The 17739-nt window shown below is 41.5% G+C and overlaps 1 protein-coding gene across 1 annotated transcript in view; it reads left to right on the forward strand.

Annotated features, from left to right (window-relative positions):
* Nucleotides 1-17739, forward strand: part of LOC306973925 (voltage-dependent calcium channel gamma-7 subunit-like) — a 67893-nt gene that overhangs the window by 25343 nt on the left and 24811 nt on the right. The window contains exons 2-4 of the mRNA XM_079571014.1: nucleotides 7268-7463; nucleotides 9503-9589; nucleotides 12636-12776. Coding sequence (XP_079427140.1) covers nucleotides 7268-7463; nucleotides 9503-9589; nucleotides 12636-12776 — 424 coding nt within the window. The remainder of the gene's footprint in view (nucleotides 1-7267; nucleotides 7464-9502; nucleotides 9590-12635; nucleotides 12777-17739) is intronic.

The following is a 17739-nucleotide window of genomic DNA, read 5'->3' on the forward strand; positions in this document are numbered from 1 at the left end:
TATCCCTTAATTACGACCATATAAGACGTTTACTAAAACAGCGCCCCCAAGCTCCCATTGAGGGTATGTACATTTACATTACATTTAACCCGATTCAGAAACGACTTTATTTTACGTAGTGTTTTGCGATGACGATTCCAAAACTCAAACGCAAAGAAATAAATCACAAACTTGCAAAATGAGCCCCACATGCAATAAGTAAAGCAGTCCCAGATCTTCAGCCCCGCCACACCTGTGGAGGAGCTGAACGTCCAGCGGTGCCAAAGGCTCTCCAAGCGCGCTCTGCGCTATTACGCATCACACCTCCCCAACCGCAGCAGCGGCTACAGGTCACCACTCTCATCATTTATTACATTATATGTGTGAGCTATAGGTTATCGCCATTTTACTCACAACAACAGCGACACCAAAGCACAACTCACCATTGACGCCTTCGTTTCTTCTCCTCCATATGCGTCACTGCCAACTCCATAAACTCTCCTGTCCGCTTCCATCGCTGTCCTCAAACGTCCTCGTGTCTCAGACTCCGTGTCTCCCGTACGTCCGGTGGTCCGGTGACCGCGGCGAGCCTCGGATCTGCCCCGGGTTCCAGTGCGCATGATGCGGGAAACACCGCTGTCACCCCGACAAAGTCTGGCCTCGGCTCCGCTGCTGTTCTCCACAAAGTCCCGCATCTCTTTCAGAGTTCCTCTTGAAAACGTGCAGCCAAATGTCCTGATCAAACTGATGTGGTTCATTTCTCCGCAGTTTCGTCATTTAAGGATAAAAATATAAAACATTACAGCTGTGTTTAGCTCGCGGGTTTTTCCAACTAGATTTGACGGACACTCGCTCTGTCCAATGAAAACACGTGAATCAGCTCGAGGGCGTTTGGGCAGGTGAGCCTGCGCTCTGATTGGCTGAAGAGTCAGCTACGTCATATCCAGTAATATTTGTTAATAATTATCATCATTATATTATAAACAATCTGAAATAAACTGTTGTAAAGCATTTCCTCTGATGTCTGTGATTTATATGGACTAAAGCAGGATTTAACCCTATAGCAAAAGGTGCACAGGAGGGAAGAAAAAAGAAAGGGGTTTATGTATTTGATTTGATTGATTTATTTGTACATTTCTTATTATCTACTACTTATGCATTTATGTATTTACCGCAGCAATAACTATTCTTTCTGGGATCCATTTATTTATATTTTTAATTGTTATTTGAGTTTTTTACTTTTACTCAAGTAATATTATTTTGAAGTAGTATCTGTACTCGAGTGTAGTTCTCTTTTTACTGAGTAAATCTGCAAGCGGCAAACTGAAGAAAAAAATGAAAATGAATCAAAGCACAATGAATCTAAACCTGTTTTCTTGTGTCTTATCAAAATAATTGTGATTTATTTTTTTCTGGGGTATTTTTTACACATATCAGAATTTTCAACATTGTTTTATGTTTTTTCTCTGCTTCATCAACACTAAACCTTAATTAGACAAACATTTACTCAGGGGTTATGATAAAATTAAGAAACAAAAACATAATTCTTATAGTTTTCATCATGTCACGTTTCATCTGGACCGTGAGGGTTCGCACATCCATGTGGGTGCATGTGTGTGTTGGTTGATCATATGTGATGTCGGTGGAGCCACAGGAGGAGCCACAGCCACATGTGGATCATCAGTGTTAAGTCATGTAACATAAAAGTTAGTGTGTACATTTGACCATCTCAGTGTCGTACACTGACTCACAAAGGAACCTAAAGAACTGGACGCAATTGGACTGTCCAGAACTCCATGAAGCACATCTGTCCCTGCAGCTGTTCATTAGATGTTTACATCATAGGGAATGATGATGATGTTCCTCTGCACAAAACAGATCAGAAATAATGCAACCTCCTTATTACTATTTGATAAAGTCATGTTTACATTTCTATATTTGATTAAAACACACGTGACAGTCGTCTGTATGATTTACATGATGGGCGGCACATGTGGCTGAGTGGTTTGTGCTCTGGCCTCACAGCAAGAGGGTCCTGGGTTAAATTCCCTTTCAGTGTGGAGTTCATCTGCACCCCAACAAAAGATAAGATAAGATAAACGTCTTTAGCCCCAGAGGGGGATTTGTCTTTTTTCTTGGCGACAGTGCCGCTCATCTGCGCACATACAATCAGACATGACAAAACATTCACATCTGCAGTGTCTCTATTACATTTGCTTTAAACATAAAACATGTGCATTAGGTGAATCCTCCTGCAGGTGATTCTGACCATCAGCCTGGCTCCACATCTGGAGATGGTCCCCAGATGCTACACGCTCCTGCCCACTGCTCCTGACGGCTCGCCTGAGTCGAAGGAGGGGCCAAATGCAGAGACACATTTTGTAATGACACATAAATGATCTTAACCTTTATCTGCACTCATGTGTTTAGCTCATTATGTCATAGAAACACATATGGGTAGAATGATTATTATGACCAAGACATTTATTTTGAATAGAAAAATAATAAAATGTGTAACATTGTTCATATAAATCACAGACATCAGAGGAATTGCTCTATAACAGTTTATTTCAGATTGTTTATAATATAATGATGATAATTATTAATAAATATTACTGGATATGACGTAGCTGACTCTTCAGCCAATCAGAGCGCAGGCTCACCTGCCCAAACGCCCTCGAGCTGATTCACGTGTTTTCATTGGACAGAGCGCGTGTCCGTCAAATCTAGTTGGAAAAACCCGCGAGCTAAACACAGCTGTAATGTTTTATATTTTTATCCTTAAATGACGAAACTGCGGAGAAATGAACCACATCAGTTTGATCAGGACATTTGGCTGCACGTTCTCAAGAGGAACTCTGACAGAGATGCGGGACTTTGTGGAGAACAGCAGCGGAGCCGAGGCTCGACTTTGTCGGGGTGACAGAGGTGTTACACCGCATCATGCGCACTGGAACCCGGGGCGGATCCGAGGATCGCCGCGGTCACCGGACCACCGGACGTACGGCAGACACGGAGTCTGAGACACGAGGACGTTTGAGGACAGCGATGGAAGCGGACAGGAGAGTTTATGGAGTTGGCAGTGACGCATATGGAGGAGAAGAAACGAAGGCGTCAATGGTGAGTTGTGCTTTGGTGTCGCTGTTGTTGTGAGTAAAATGGCGATAACCTATAGCTCACACATATAATGTAATAAATGATGAGGATGGTGAATAGTCGCCGCTGCTGCGGTTGGGGAGGTGTGATGCGTAATAGCGCAGAGCGCGCTTGGAGAGCCTTTGGCACCGCTGGACATTCAGCTCCTCCACAGGTGTGGCGGGGCTGAAGATCTGGGACTGCTTTCCTTATTGCATGTGGGGCTCATTTTGCAAGTTTGTGATTTATTTCTTTGCGTTTGTGTTTTGGAATCGTCATCGCAAAACACTACGTAAAATAAAGTCGTTTCTGAATTGGGTTATATGTAATGTAATGTACATACCCTCAATGGGAGCTTGGGGGCGCTGTTTTAGTAAACGTCTTATATGGTCGTAATTAAGGGATAAGACAAACGACCACTTGTGTCGTATGGATTTGGAGGACTTGTTGGAATCTTATGTACACTGACTACCAAGGACTTTGTGGGAACAAAAGTTTAAACAGTAAATAATTAAGTAAACAGACTAGAACAAAATATGTGCAGTGGGGATGAAGGACCTGCTCCTTCTTGCACTGAGGGTGTCTCAGTCTGCCACTGAAAGAGCTGCTCAGCTCCTCTACAGTCCTGTGCAGTGGGTGGGAGGCAGTGTTAATTTTGACAACATATTTTATTTTATTTTTAGTCTCAGTCTTAATTTTAGTCTAGTTTTAGTCGACTAAAATGAAGACTAATTTAGTCGACTTATATTTATAATATTCATTATAATCATATTTAATCGTGGTCCTCGACTTCATGGAGCTTCTCCACATGAACAAAGCTCAGAGCTGATCCTTTGGCAGAGAATTTAAATTATCTGAGGCTCTTTCAGACGGTCAATATAAGCTTGGATGATTTTAGTCTCTCCTTTTCATTTTTATTTAGTCTTATTTTAGTCGACTAAAATATCTGGACATTTTAGTCATAGTTTTAGTCTCATGAAAAACTTATAATTTAGTTTTAGTCCAATTTTAGTCGCCAAAAATAACACTTTGACTAAAATTAAAACTAAATATTATAGTAGACGAAATTAACACTGGTGGGAGGTGTTGTCCATGATGGTGAGCTTGGCTAGTACCCGCCTGTCCCTCACCTCCTCCACAGAGTCCAGGGGGCAGCCCAGGACGGAGCTGGCCCTCCTGACCAGCTTGTTCAGTCTGTTCTTGTCCCGCTCTGTGCTGCCCGGGTCCAGCACACGGCAGAGTCCTGTCCAAGAGTCCTAACACACCTGGACACCCCGGGTTTAAAGCCTCACAGTAGGAAGATCATTTGTTTAGGATTTTTGGTACGTTATGCATGTAAGGACTAAACATGCAACGACAGTTTCAAACCGAATACTCAATACAGACTTGGAAGTTCTGCCTACACTGTGCCACCTTAACAATGATTCCAGATTCTTTCAAGGAGAAAAAGGTCAGAGAAGAATGTCCTCTGATTGGACGAGGCTGATTGGACAATGATGTCGTGTTGTCTTGTCGTTGTCTAAACTGGGCTTTTCCACTGCAACACAAGCACCGCCCTCATTAACCCCTGCTCAGGGGTTAGGGTCAGGGCTCAGGCAAATGTCCGGCCCCTCGACACATGTGGAGGGGCCGGACATTTGCATCCATTGCTCTTAAAAGGTTGTCTAATTATAGAGCAGAACTGATTAATGAATCAATCATTTTGCCATTACATTTGATCTTATTTAAATGCATTACAATTGTCCAGATAATTGCCTTAGATATTCGGGATATTGAGAGGATGAAAAGGCCCTTGGTGTCCGGAATAAAGCCTCTGGAGGTCCGGATATGGACTCAGGTCCGGCAGTGGGGGCCCCTGGGTGAGGGTGATGCTCACACAGATCTTACACATAGTCTGTAAGCTCTCCTGTGAATACACTTTGGGATTTGGATCTAACTCTAACCCGGCAGATAACAGTTAACTAAACCTGATCCTTTTATAATAATTATAATTATTCCCATTAAGAAAAGGGAGATGACTCTGCACAGCGACTTGATCACCATTATCACCATTATGATTATTTTGCCTCTCCATCCAGGGTTTTAATTCACGTCATAATCCTGAATTATTGACGAATGCTTTGTAAATGTTTCATAAATGATGAATTAAGGATCTGCTAATGCTTCACAGATGCTCCACAGTTTGTTATTGTTCTCTCTGACTCTGTTGTTTTCCTTTTTTTGTGCCGCTCTGAGCCGGTTCGCTCTTTGCCCAACACTTTATCTCACTCGCCTGAATTCAAACCGCTTCAGCCGCGTCTGTCTTTGAAGGTTGCTTTGGCAAAAACACCAGTTTCAATCCCCTGAAATATTAAAAATGTATAAGGATCCTCAGGTAAGAAAAATAAGGTTTGGAACACAGCGATCTTTCACTTTTTGATGTGGGAACGCGGCTTGTTTCTTAAAAAGGTTTGACCGCGCCATCCAAGGTTGTTAACTTTGTGTTGGTTGTAAATATTTCATTGCTTTCTCAAAGTCAAAGGGGAAAAAATGGGCTTGTTCACAAAGCAGAATTCTCAGACTCGTGACTCGATTTCCAAGTCCTATCCATGACTCGTGACAGTGCTAGAACAACATTTTGAGGACTTAAAGCTGGACTTGAGGCTGGACTCGGTCGAGCCCAGACCGCTGGGACTTGATTGAGTCCGTCCTCAAGTCTTTGAACTTTACACCAGTTTATTTTTCATAAGGTTTTTCCCTGTAAATACAGACATGTCTGTGTGGAGTTTGCGTGTTCCCCAGTTGTCTGTGAAGGTGCTGAATCACTGTGGTCACAGGGACCGTCGGCACTAATGTGCAGTCGTGCTTCTGTCAGTCTGCCCCAGGGGAAGCTTTGGCTTTTCACCACCGTGTGTGGAATGAACGAAGCAAAAATCCCCTTAAACTGTGTGAAGCACTTCAGGTGACTGTGTCATCATGTGAAAAGTGCCACACGGCTTCTATTCCAAATATCAAAATGTTCACTTTGATATCTATCTATTCTGCTGACAAATATGTGTAGCACAAGATTCCCTTTCCCTTTGAACGCACCATCAGCGTGTGGAGCAGACTGAGGGGAAAGTCAGAACAGGGTTCACTACAGACACCAAATATTCCTAGAGAATAGTTTAAAGAGACGCAAGTGTGTCATTTCATACTCACTACTGCCACCTCAGGTCTTACGCGTAACTGCAGTCTCTATATTAAGCTTGTGCATGACGGAGCTTCGGACCTGAAGTAACACCTTGTGACAGTGCAGGATTTTAGAGGCAGTTGTTGTTTATTTCATTTATTTATTCATCTGTCAGGACAATGTACATATGCTCATGAGCAAAGATGCTCGTACCAGACTGTAGCTTTTTCAAGCTAATTTCCATCTGTTGTCCTTGGGGACAAAAGCAGAATTACAATGTGAACATTATACAGTGCAAATAATCATTAAGTCATCACCATCACAGCACATGGCATCACATCCACAACACAGGCTATGACACATCATTCTTTTTCATGTTCATAAATTAGACTACAATTATCACACAGCAAAGCAATGCTCTCAAACCTTATACCTTACCCAAATCTAAAACATCCTGTCCTGGTAAGAGAATGCAATTGGTCTTTACATTACATTTTAAGCTATACAGTGATTCTAATTAAATTAATATAATAGGTCTGGGCTCATTCCACACATAAGGACATGGCTGGAACATGTAGGTAATGAAAATACGTTTTAACATTCTTAAACTCCGTGAAGTCCCTTTAAGGCAGATTTATAATCTACACTGTTCATTAATATTAGACTGTGCTCCTTTTAAAAAGAGTGGTGCACACTGAATGGGTGCTGCTGCCGGATGCTCTCTCATCGAATGCAATTTCTCCATCTGTGAGATCAATAAAGTACCATCTTATCTTATCTTATCTTTTCCCTGAATAATTAGTTATGAGCATAAACCCAAAAAGAATGATGGCAGTTAATCAGACACAGAGCTGATTCTGTTGTGCCTTTTATGAATGTGACTCCTACTTCCTGACCCAGAGCAGAAGTGGCGATGGGCCCAGTGTTTAAAACCCTGTGACATCATGTGCACACCCCTCACAGCTCTAACGGTGAGGTTGTTTCTTCTGTCCTTGTGCACAGATGAGCTCGTTCAGCACTCGCGCCCTGACGCTCCTCTCCTCGGTGTTCGGCGCCTGCGGGCTGCTCCTGGTGGGCGTGGCCGTCTCCACAGATTACTGGCTCCTGATGGAGGAGGGAATCGTGCTCCAGCAGAACCAGACCACGGAGGTGAAGATGGCTCTGCACTCGGGGCTGTGGAGGGTCTGCTTCGTCGCCGGTATCACTCTCTTTTCTCTCTGCATGCACTGAAGTCTGTTACTAAGACCAGATGACTTTTTATTCTCATGATGATGATGGATGAGTCAAACTTCCGACACTTCAACTACAGAGTACAGATGATCACTTCAGAACCTTTAGCAATGCACAATGGGAGACTAGTGGCTATATTATACAGCAATGGCGGCCTCTAGTGTCGTGGTCATGAAGCAGAGCAGCCAGCGGGCATTGCTCTTGTCCCATGCGACGAGAACTTTAACCCCTTAACTCCCACCTGAACCGAGCACATTTTCTCCAGTTTGGCTTTAGCCCAGTCCAAAAGCTGTGAAAAAAGACAAAAACAATGATGGAAATGTGACAAAAAAGTGAGAAAACATTGACAAAAAAGTGACGAAAAATTGATGAAAAAGTGGCAAAAATGTTACAAGAAATTGACAAAAAATGGACGAAAAAATGACAAAAAAATGACAAAAATGGGACAAAAAAAGACCCCAAAAAAGGACAAAAATGTGATAAAAAATTGATGAAAAAATGACAAAAATGTGACCAAAAAAATGACAAAAAATGATAAAAAATGTGATAAAAATTTGAAAAAAAAAATGACAAAAATGTGACAAAAAATGACAAAAAAATGATTAAAAGAATGTGTTAAAAATGTGACAAAAAATGAAAAAAATGTGACAAAAAATGAAAAAAATGTGACAAAAAAATGACAAAAAAAATCAAAAATGTGACAAAAATGTGATTAAAAATTTGACGAAAAAATGACTAAAATGTGACAAAAAATTACAAAAATGTGACAAAAAAATTACAAAAATGTGACAAAAATTTGATAAAAAATTGTCAAAAAATGACAAAAATTGGACAAAAAAATGACCAAAAAATGACAAAAAAATGATTAAAAAATTTGATAAAAATTTGACAAAAAATGACAAAAATTGGACGAAAAAATGACCAAAATGTGACAAAAATGTGTCAAAAAATGACAACAATTTGACAAAACAATTACCAAAAAAATGACAAAAATGTGACAAAAATGTGATTAAAAAAATTGACGAAAAAATGACAAAAATGTGACAAAAAATGACAAAAAAGTTACAAAAATGAGTTGAATACCCAACAAAAAAATGATGGAAAAAAAATCTGATGACGTGAGGAAAAAGATCCTCTCGGTTCAGGCGGGAGTTAAGAGGTTAAACAAACTTAATAGATCCTTAAAGGTGCATTATTCAACGTTTTATGTTTGATCACGGTGGTCTATGAAATGCTCTAGGGTAAATTGTTTTGTAGTTTCAGCAGTAAAAACCTTCCAGTCAATTGATCCCGGCGTGTCCCACTGTGACCAAAAGTAAAGGCGCCATGCTGACCACTCATACAGCCGCTGGGTCACTACAAGGTCAAAAAGTTGCATAAAGCACCTTTAATATTAACAATCGTGCAATTAACAGCAATATCACTATTAATAAGGATTTTCATTGCTCTGTACTGTGTGTCACGCCTTGCACTGGCGTCTCGTCTAAGAGGCTTTGTCAGTTCTGCGGGTAAGAAAGCAGGATGAGCACGACTCTGAAGGAAAGGAGACTTAGTGGTTTTACAGTCAGATAAAGCATCATGGACGACTGAGGCCCAAATAAAAACGACTCTGGAGAGACGAAGGAAACCCCAGTCGCACCGACACGCGGCGAGTAAATATCTCCAGGCCCGACGGCAGACACTATTTTAGTCCGAGAGTCTGTGTAAAATGTTTAGAGCCTGTTAAATCATGTCGACACTTTGCTGCAGAGGCGAAAACAACACTACATTGTTGTTGTGAAAGCTGGAAAACAAAGGTTGTCCTCATTGCTGCGAGTGTCGCGACGCACGGAAGTGTCAGCGCTGGTGAAAAATGGCAAAACACGAGACAAACCTTTACGTTCCGCAGCTCGACCTTTACAGTTCTTTCCATCCGTGTTTCACTTTATATGTAAATGTGGGTTTGCTTTTGGCGTCCGAATGCTCCCGGTTAACCTGTTTTTTTTTTTGTATATTCTTCTGTGGCAGGACCAGAGAAGGGCCGGTGTGTGGCGTCGGAATATTTCACTGAACCAGAGATAGAGATCACCACGGAGAACACGGCCAACATCCTGAGTGAGTGGCAGCTCCTCCCATCGTCTCTCAAATACTTCACTTTTCTGTTTTTCTTTTATTCAATCAAGTCTTTACTCAGGATTTTTTCACTCTGTTAAACAGTTACTTATAGATAGAAACTAGAATTCATTCAAACGCCGGCTACAGCGGTGAAGGGGGAGTCATCGGCCTGTAGTGAAGCACGGGGCGACTGCTGAAGACACTAAAATACCAAATATCTGGGATAGTAACCAAACTACAGTGTGATGAAGTGAGAAAGAACATCCACAAATTATTTTTTGACAGACAACAGTGACACAAAAGCAAGTAAAAATCTGTCATACAGCCAGACCAGAGCCGGTGCTGGTCCTTCTGGGGCCCTACAGTCGCATCCCATGGTTATTTGACAAGAGCGAACCCATTTATGGTCAAAAACGGTTCCACTGTGCAGTCGTGTAGGGCAGGAGTGGAACATAATGACCTCAATTCAGGCCCTGCCCCTCAGTGTGAGAACCACTAACCACTAAGCCACTGTGAGACTGGGATTTAGGACGACTATAGTCTAGTCACAGACCTCTATGCGACTGTGATTGGTTTTCGCGCTCACCAAATCACGTCACCGCGGCGTCTCAGAGACGTCTCCACATCATCTCCAGACAACATGACAGCTCAGTCGCCACAGTGACGTCTCTGCGTCTTCTCAGTTGCGGAGACGTCTCTGTGACTTCTCTGCAATGACGTTTCCTTGAGATTTCCGACAGCTTTCGGAGACTTTGTGGGGACGTCACAGAAACGTCTCACGGGTTGCGGAAAAACAAATGAAGAGTTCATTTGTCTCCCTTTTGAATCATTTTGGATATTTGTTACTGTCCTCTGCAGATGACACTAAAGCTTAAGGGGAGACACTACAGGCAAAACTATTTTTTTTCAGTTTTCACGTTTTGGGCCAAATTGGTCTCTGAACATACAAGCTTTCACCCGGAAACCAAAAATATACCTAATCTTCACAATAACATGTTTAAATATTGCGCTGATTCAATGTTCCCCCATAGACTTATATGGGAGAACGCAATTTCAAGGGCCTTTTTCTCAAAACACATTTTTCTGTCATTGTGGCGACACTATGTCCACGTCAGTCGGACCTAAAGACTTCAAATTTTCCAGCCTTGGACTGAACAATATTTGGAAGATTTTTTCAGAGGGATTTTTTATTATTTAATCCCTTAAGCCCCATTTATTGAGCTTTGAATGTCAAAAAATGAGGCGAAAATTATTTTTTTTACAATTTTTTCCACTAAAAAACAGCTTATTTTAAAACTAAACAAGATATCCTAAATCCCCTCTGAAAAAGTCTCGGCAACACATTTATCAATAAAATGAAACCATAAATTTGAATGTAGCTCTATCCATTATTCAGATTTCGTTGCCGAAAAGATGGGAAATTTGGGGCATTTTAAGGCATAAAACACCTTGTTCTTATATGAAAAGATAAAATAACAGAAAACTTGCCATGTATTTTTTTCTCACATTTATGCCAGTGATCTACAGCAACAGTTTCAAATTGATATCTGTAAATTTAAATTTTTTCCCTATTCACCTGCAGTGTCTCGCCTTAAGTTGTTTAAATTTGATGAACCAGTGACTTTATATTTTCACGGCTCTGAAACAGACCTGCTAATGAAAAACACTGCTTTGCAAAGAAACATTTGCCAGCACCGTTTTTTCATTGGCTCTTCTCTGTTTTTGCAAATGAACTCTTCAAATATTGTTCCCAACGTCGCCACAACTGCTTGAGATCAGTCTCTGCTCGGTCTGTGCTGAAGTTGTGGCCAGTGTGTCGTTCTATGCCAGACCTGGGCAAATGACGGCCCGCGGGCCACATCCGGCCCGTGAGATGATTGAATCCGGCCCAGATTAAGAGCCCGTTCCTTTGCCGAGTTATGATTTTTTAAAGAAATTACCAGAATGCTCAATCCAGCCACTAAGGGGCAGCATAAAGAAAGAAAGAAAGAAAGAAAGAAAGAAAGAAAGAAAGAAAGAAAGAAAGAAAGAAAGAAAGAAAGAAAGAAAGAAAGAAAGAAAGAATTCCACACGTGTCCAGCAGAGGGCACTGACATAATGAGAGATCAGGATACAAACAACACATTAGCTACAGTCCTGTCAGGCTCATTATTTTTCATTTATTCGCGTCCTTGGCTTGATGTGGCTAAATATTTTCAGAAAATAATAGTCCTACTAAATACCTTTATCAGATATTTAAAATACACAATTTAGTGTAATGTACAATAGGATAAAGTTGCAGAATAAGTTTGAGTTATTTTTGGTGCGACTCAATTCAGGCTTCTTATGAAAAATGAATGGATTGCCCAGCCCTTGTTCTCTGCTGTTCTGTGTAAGGAAGTCAAGTTCTTAAATCGAGTTTCACAGATAATATCCCAAAGTGCTGCTCAATAGAATCGGTGTCAGGGCGGGAGCATCACGGTGCAGGAACAGGAGGAACAAACTGAATAGAAATGCAGGCGGTCGTCCTGAGCCTGGACTCAATGGACACTACGTTCTCTGGACAAAAGATGAGATGCAAAGTACGAACTGTTCTGAGCTTGAAGGACCATCCTCTGAAAAAGCTCCTTCAGTGAGCGACGCTGCTTTTAGAATGGGAACGTGATCTGAGGTTTGGCGTCTGCAGCAGAATCCGTTATGTTATGTTGTTCATGTTGTGTTTTGTCCATGGCATTTCCAGTCCCTCAGGCCACGCCCCCACGAGCTCCAGAGTTTTATTGTATATATATATATTTGGAAACAGCGGTGATTAAATGAATGCCACAGACAAAGCAGCAGTGAAGGGCTCATAAATCAAGCCCGCCTTACCCAGAGTCACCCCCACTCTCCCGTTTACTGTATCTGCTGCACTTTATGTTGAGAGTCAGAGCTACTGTTATTCGCTCCATCTGAAACCCCTGCGGTCGCCCCCCCCCTCTGCTCCTACAGGTCGTCCCACGGCGGCGCTGAAGCACGTAGACATAAAAAAAACGTCCCGCGATCTCACCTGTCCCGTGTCTGGTTTCAGAAATGGTGCGGACCGCCACCCCGTTCCCGATGGTGTCCCTGCTGTTTGTCTTCACGGCCTTCATCATCAGCAACATCGGGCACATCCGGCCGCAGCGCACCATCCTCGCCTTCGTGTCCGGCATCTTCTTCATCCTGTCAGGTCCGTACGTCCACACGCCTGCAAAAAAAAAGAAAAGATGAGACTCCCCACGCTTATGCGTTCAGAAATATTGACCTGTTTGGTATCCACGTGTAGCATGAAAGGAGACTGAGGTGATAGATACAGATGGCATCTCTGGAATCGCCCATATATGGTCATTTTACAAAACAGTTAAGGGGGAAAACAAGTTTGAAAAAATTAAAATTTTCTCTAATTATTCAAAAACTACTGTAACAAATGCTGAAATATGAATATAGTTTCTACTAAATAATGATACAAAGACATGGGGAGGAGCAAAGTGGTTCAACAGCCCATAAATACATGAATAACGGAGAATGCTAACTTGATGCTACATGTTGGCATCGGGCTAATGCTAACAGTTAGCTCGCGCTAGCTACAACTGCCGTTTTTTCACTTCTACTGAACAATCTGTGAGAAAATATACATTTGGACCTGATTTACACTTGACTTTATTTATGTGTGATAAATAAGTTCATATTCCACCAGAAAATGGCAAAAAAGAGTGGGAAATTGTGTTTCTCTAAAGATTCTATTTTCCCCCTCGGCGAAGCCACGCCCCCTTCTATGACGAGATGCCGTCTGTATCTATGCTGTAACCCAAATATGGTCATGTCCTTTCTGGGAGGCAGCAGAGCACCGGAAAAAAAGGGCCATCTTATCTTTGAGAAAAATGACGCTTCAATTATTGGAATTTGTGCTCTTGAAAAAAGCGTCAAAATAGCAGGAAAATTGGGTCAAAAGCAAGGATGAAAATGCAACCAAAAAAAAGCATAAAAAAGTCACAGAAATATCACAAGAAGCTACAAAAAAGTCATGTAACAAAAACGCAAAAGCAACAAACGTGACAAAATCATTATTAAAAAAGCAGGTGTGTCAGACGAGATGATTTATTCCGGCCCCCGTATGTATGTAAATAAGAAAGTAAGTCTCGAGCCCATTCCTGTGCGGAGTCATGAATTTGTAAAGCAGTGTTTTTCAACCTTTTTTGAGCCAAGGCACATTTTTTTCATTGAAAAAATCACACAAAGGCACACCACCAACAGAAAATGTCAAAAAAAAAATTAACTCTGTAGCCTATATTCAGTCGTTCTCATCAAATTGTCTTGAATAGGAACACCGTATAGTCTCGCTCGCCACGATGCCCCCTGCCGCATCCATGCATCACTAATTCTCTTGTCTCAAAGAAATTAACTACCTGATATGGAAGAGTATTACATGGTTACTCTGCCGATCACTAGACAGCACAGACACTCGAACACGGTACATTATTTGCGGATAATTTCCCCAAATGACCACACTTTATATCAATAATCTCCAGCAAAACCTTCAAATTGATTTTCCTAAAGGTTTTCCCCGTTCTCCTGCAGCGTCTCGCCTGGAGGTTTTCGGAATCTAAAGTTGGAAACACTGACTGATGCTTTGGATGAATTCCTGTGTGTTTATGCTGAGAAAACAGATCCACGTCGTGAACAGATGTCGCCTTTTCGGTAAAAATGTCTTATGCAATCTGCGAACGCACCGATGTTTAACAAGAGCCGCTGGTTCTGTTCCCGCCCGCCCGTGTCCCAGAGTAAATGTGCTTTTTTTAAAGGTACTGAACGTAAACCCAGAAGTGTCGCACTAAACCTGCACCACAGGATCTCAGTCATGTGGAGAAAAATGTCCATCTTAAATTAGATAAATGACTTATAATTGCTGGGGTAAAAGTTCTTTATGTTGAAATGTCGGTTTGAGCAAAGATACGATCAGATAAAAATGCTAATGGTAAAGGAACAAGCAGAAACTCACTTGAAATCAGACAAATTCACTTTAACATGATGAAGACTGGACCAAATCTACTCAAACCTTCGATTTACTCTTTGTTCAAGTGAATTTGTCAATGTCATTTCTTCCTTAAAGTGATTATTCTTTTTCCAATGATGTCTTAGATAAAAATGTCACACTGATAAAAAAGAATGATCATTTTAAGGAAGAAATGACATTGACAAATTCACTTTGAGATTAAATGAGTTTAAAGAGATTTAATCTAAAGTTGGAGTAGATTCGGTCTGGTTTTAGATCAGATTAAACCCTTATTTCCTTAATTATGTTTGTATCATTTGATGAAACAAGTGAAAAAGACATTTTGTAAATGTAGAGGTTAATTTGTCTGTTTGGGTTTTATTCTTGTCCCATTAACATTTTTATCAATCTTAGATCAGTTCAACATAAAGAACCGCTATTAAAGGGACTATACAGAGTTTTAAAATGTTAAACTAAGTATTTTCCTCCCCCTACATGTTCCAGCCATGTCCTAGTGTGTAGAATGATCCTGTTCACCACAACTGCCTCTAAAATCCTGCACTGTCACTTTGGGTCCCAAGTGCCGTCATGCACAAGCTTAATATAGAAGGTGCAGTTACACATAAGACCTGGGGTGGCAGTAGTGAGTATAAAATGATCAACTTGCATCTAGCTCCTTTAAAGTAATGTTTCTTATTTAAAGCAGAACTAAGTAACTTGTTTACCTTAATAAATCCTTTCCGTAGTCCCTCTGGGAATAATACAAGTGTTAATGGGATGATTGGGGGGTCTTTCATCTCCCTCTGGCCAGAAAACCACAATTGCAACTTGACTGCCACCGGACCGGAGTCACCAATACACACTCATAGAATCACGAAGAAGAAGCTAACAGGCTATCGGGCAAAGCTAACTGTGGGCTAGCAACACTTAACCTCTTAACTCCCACCTGAACATGTTTTCTCCTGTTCTCCAAATTCTCCAAATCTAAAAGCTTCTTCAAAATAGCGACAAAAAACGAGAAGAAAATGAGGATGTAAATTGACAAAAAGTGACAAAAATCCAGCAAAAAAAAGACAATAATCCAACAAAAAGTGACAATAATCCAGCAAAAAAAAGACAAAAATCCAGCAAAAAAAAGACAAAAATTCAGCAAAAAATGTGACAAAACAGCAACAAAAAAATGACAATAATCCAACAAAAAGTGACAATAATCCAGCAAAAAAGTGACCAAAATCCAGCAAAAATGTAGCAAAAGTGCCATAAAAAAAAGTGACAAAAACACATAAGGGAAATAAAAAGTGACGACAATGGCAAAGAGTACTCTCACGGACAATTAATAAGTTAAAAAAAATCGCTACGACACCTGCAGTTGCACTTATGGCCTCTAGGGGCAAGAGTTACTTAGTACTGCTTTAAGAGGATCATTTTTCAAGTGCACTGCTGTTTGAACAAGAATTATTTTTCTCTTTTTGTCTCGTGTCAAGTGTTTTTTGTTTTATTTCAAGTGTACACGCTTTGTTTTTAGTGAAATAATGCTTGTCCCACTGGCGATCTCATCTCTAAACAGACCAAACCTCCTCCAAATCATCTCAAAGTGTCTTATCTAAGAATAAATCTAACGCTGTATAAAACTTCAACCTATCGTGTGATGATTCGGGGGTTTGTGCCGTTATTATTTACTTAAGCCATGACATCTGTGGCTGTTGGACATTTTGTAAAACCGTCTGTAACAAAAATGCAATGCTTAAACTGCAGAAAAATTCATATTCGTGTCAGAGACTCGGAGGAAACAGCCTCCCAGACACACAGCTGTTCAGGCATCTGTCCGCGCTCCAAATCAACTCATTTCACAGAGTATCGAGAAGATGGCGTTGCGTTTGAAGAAACTTCGAGCAGAAAGCGGCAGCGCGGGGTTATCTTCGAGGCTTTATAAAACTGATTCATTTTTGAGGATTAGTTTAGGCTGAAATGTTGTGGTGTAGCAGAAGCTTTTGAAACACACACTTAAATGAAGAAGAAAAAAAGGGAAACTCACCCAGGTGGACATGCATATCCTTCTTTCCTGGGTAGTGCCATGTCGTGGGTCAAAGACTTACTTACTAATGCCTGCAGAGGGCGCTCAAGGCCAGTTTAAAATCCTAACCAGCCCTCTTAACCCCCGGCTGAACCGAGCACATGTTCTCCAGTTTGGCTTTTCCCAAATCTGAAAGCTTCTTGAAAATAGTGTCAAATTAGCGACAAAAATGAGGATAAAACTGCAACAGAAAAGCGACGAAAACATGAGGAAAAAAATCTATGAAAAGTGACACAATTGTGATGAAAAATTGACAAAAATGTGTGATGCAAATGCGAGCCAAAAGCAATGGGGGAAAAAATGCACTGAGTTGAGGTGGGGGGTTAAAGCAGAACTAAGTAACTTGTTTACCTTAATAAATCCTTTCCGTAGTCCCTCTGTGGTGATACAAGTGTTAATGGGATGATTGGGGGTCTTACATCTCCCCCTGGTGTCTCTGACCAGAAAACCACAATTGCAACTTGACTGCCACCGGACCGGAGGCCCCAATACACACTTATGGAATCACGACGAAGAAGCTAACAGGCTATGGGCAAAGCTAACTGCGGGCTAGCGCCGCTTTAAACTGTATTTACAGCCAAGTTTTATTTAAAAAAATGATCTCTGGGGACGGGGGCGTGGTTTATTGCGAGCAGCACTGGGAGCGATGCTGTGGTGTGAGCCTCGCGTTCACTTCCTCGTTTGTATCGCGGCTGCCTTGTGTTCCTCCTCGGGCATTGTGGGCTCTCACGGGTCAAGCCGGGGACTTTGTTGGCCACATCGTGAGCTGAGCGGTGTTCGCGTCTCGAGAGAGAGAAAGAGCCTGTGCTGGTCCCGCTGTGGTAATAGTCACCCAAACAAATGCACGTCCACCCTCCACTCCTCCACAACCCCTCGCACTTGCGCAGAGTCTGGTTGGAGGCAAGGCCGGATTTATGAAGGGGCTCACAAGGGCTAAGCCCAGGGGCCCAGCAGGCTGAAGGGCCCCTGGACATACGGAGAGAAATGCGTGCTCTGTGCGGGCTGTAAATTAGTTCAATCTCTCTTTGCAGACTCCCTCACATTTATCAGATGATTCTTTACCCTAGAATAAACCAGCACTAAGCC

Source organism: Gobius niger (genome assembly GCF_951799975.1).
Source record: "Gobius niger genome assembly, chromosome: 14".
Classification (NCBI taxonomy): Eukaryota; Metazoa; Chordata; class Actinopteri; order Gobiiformes; family Gobiidae; genus Gobius; species Gobius niger.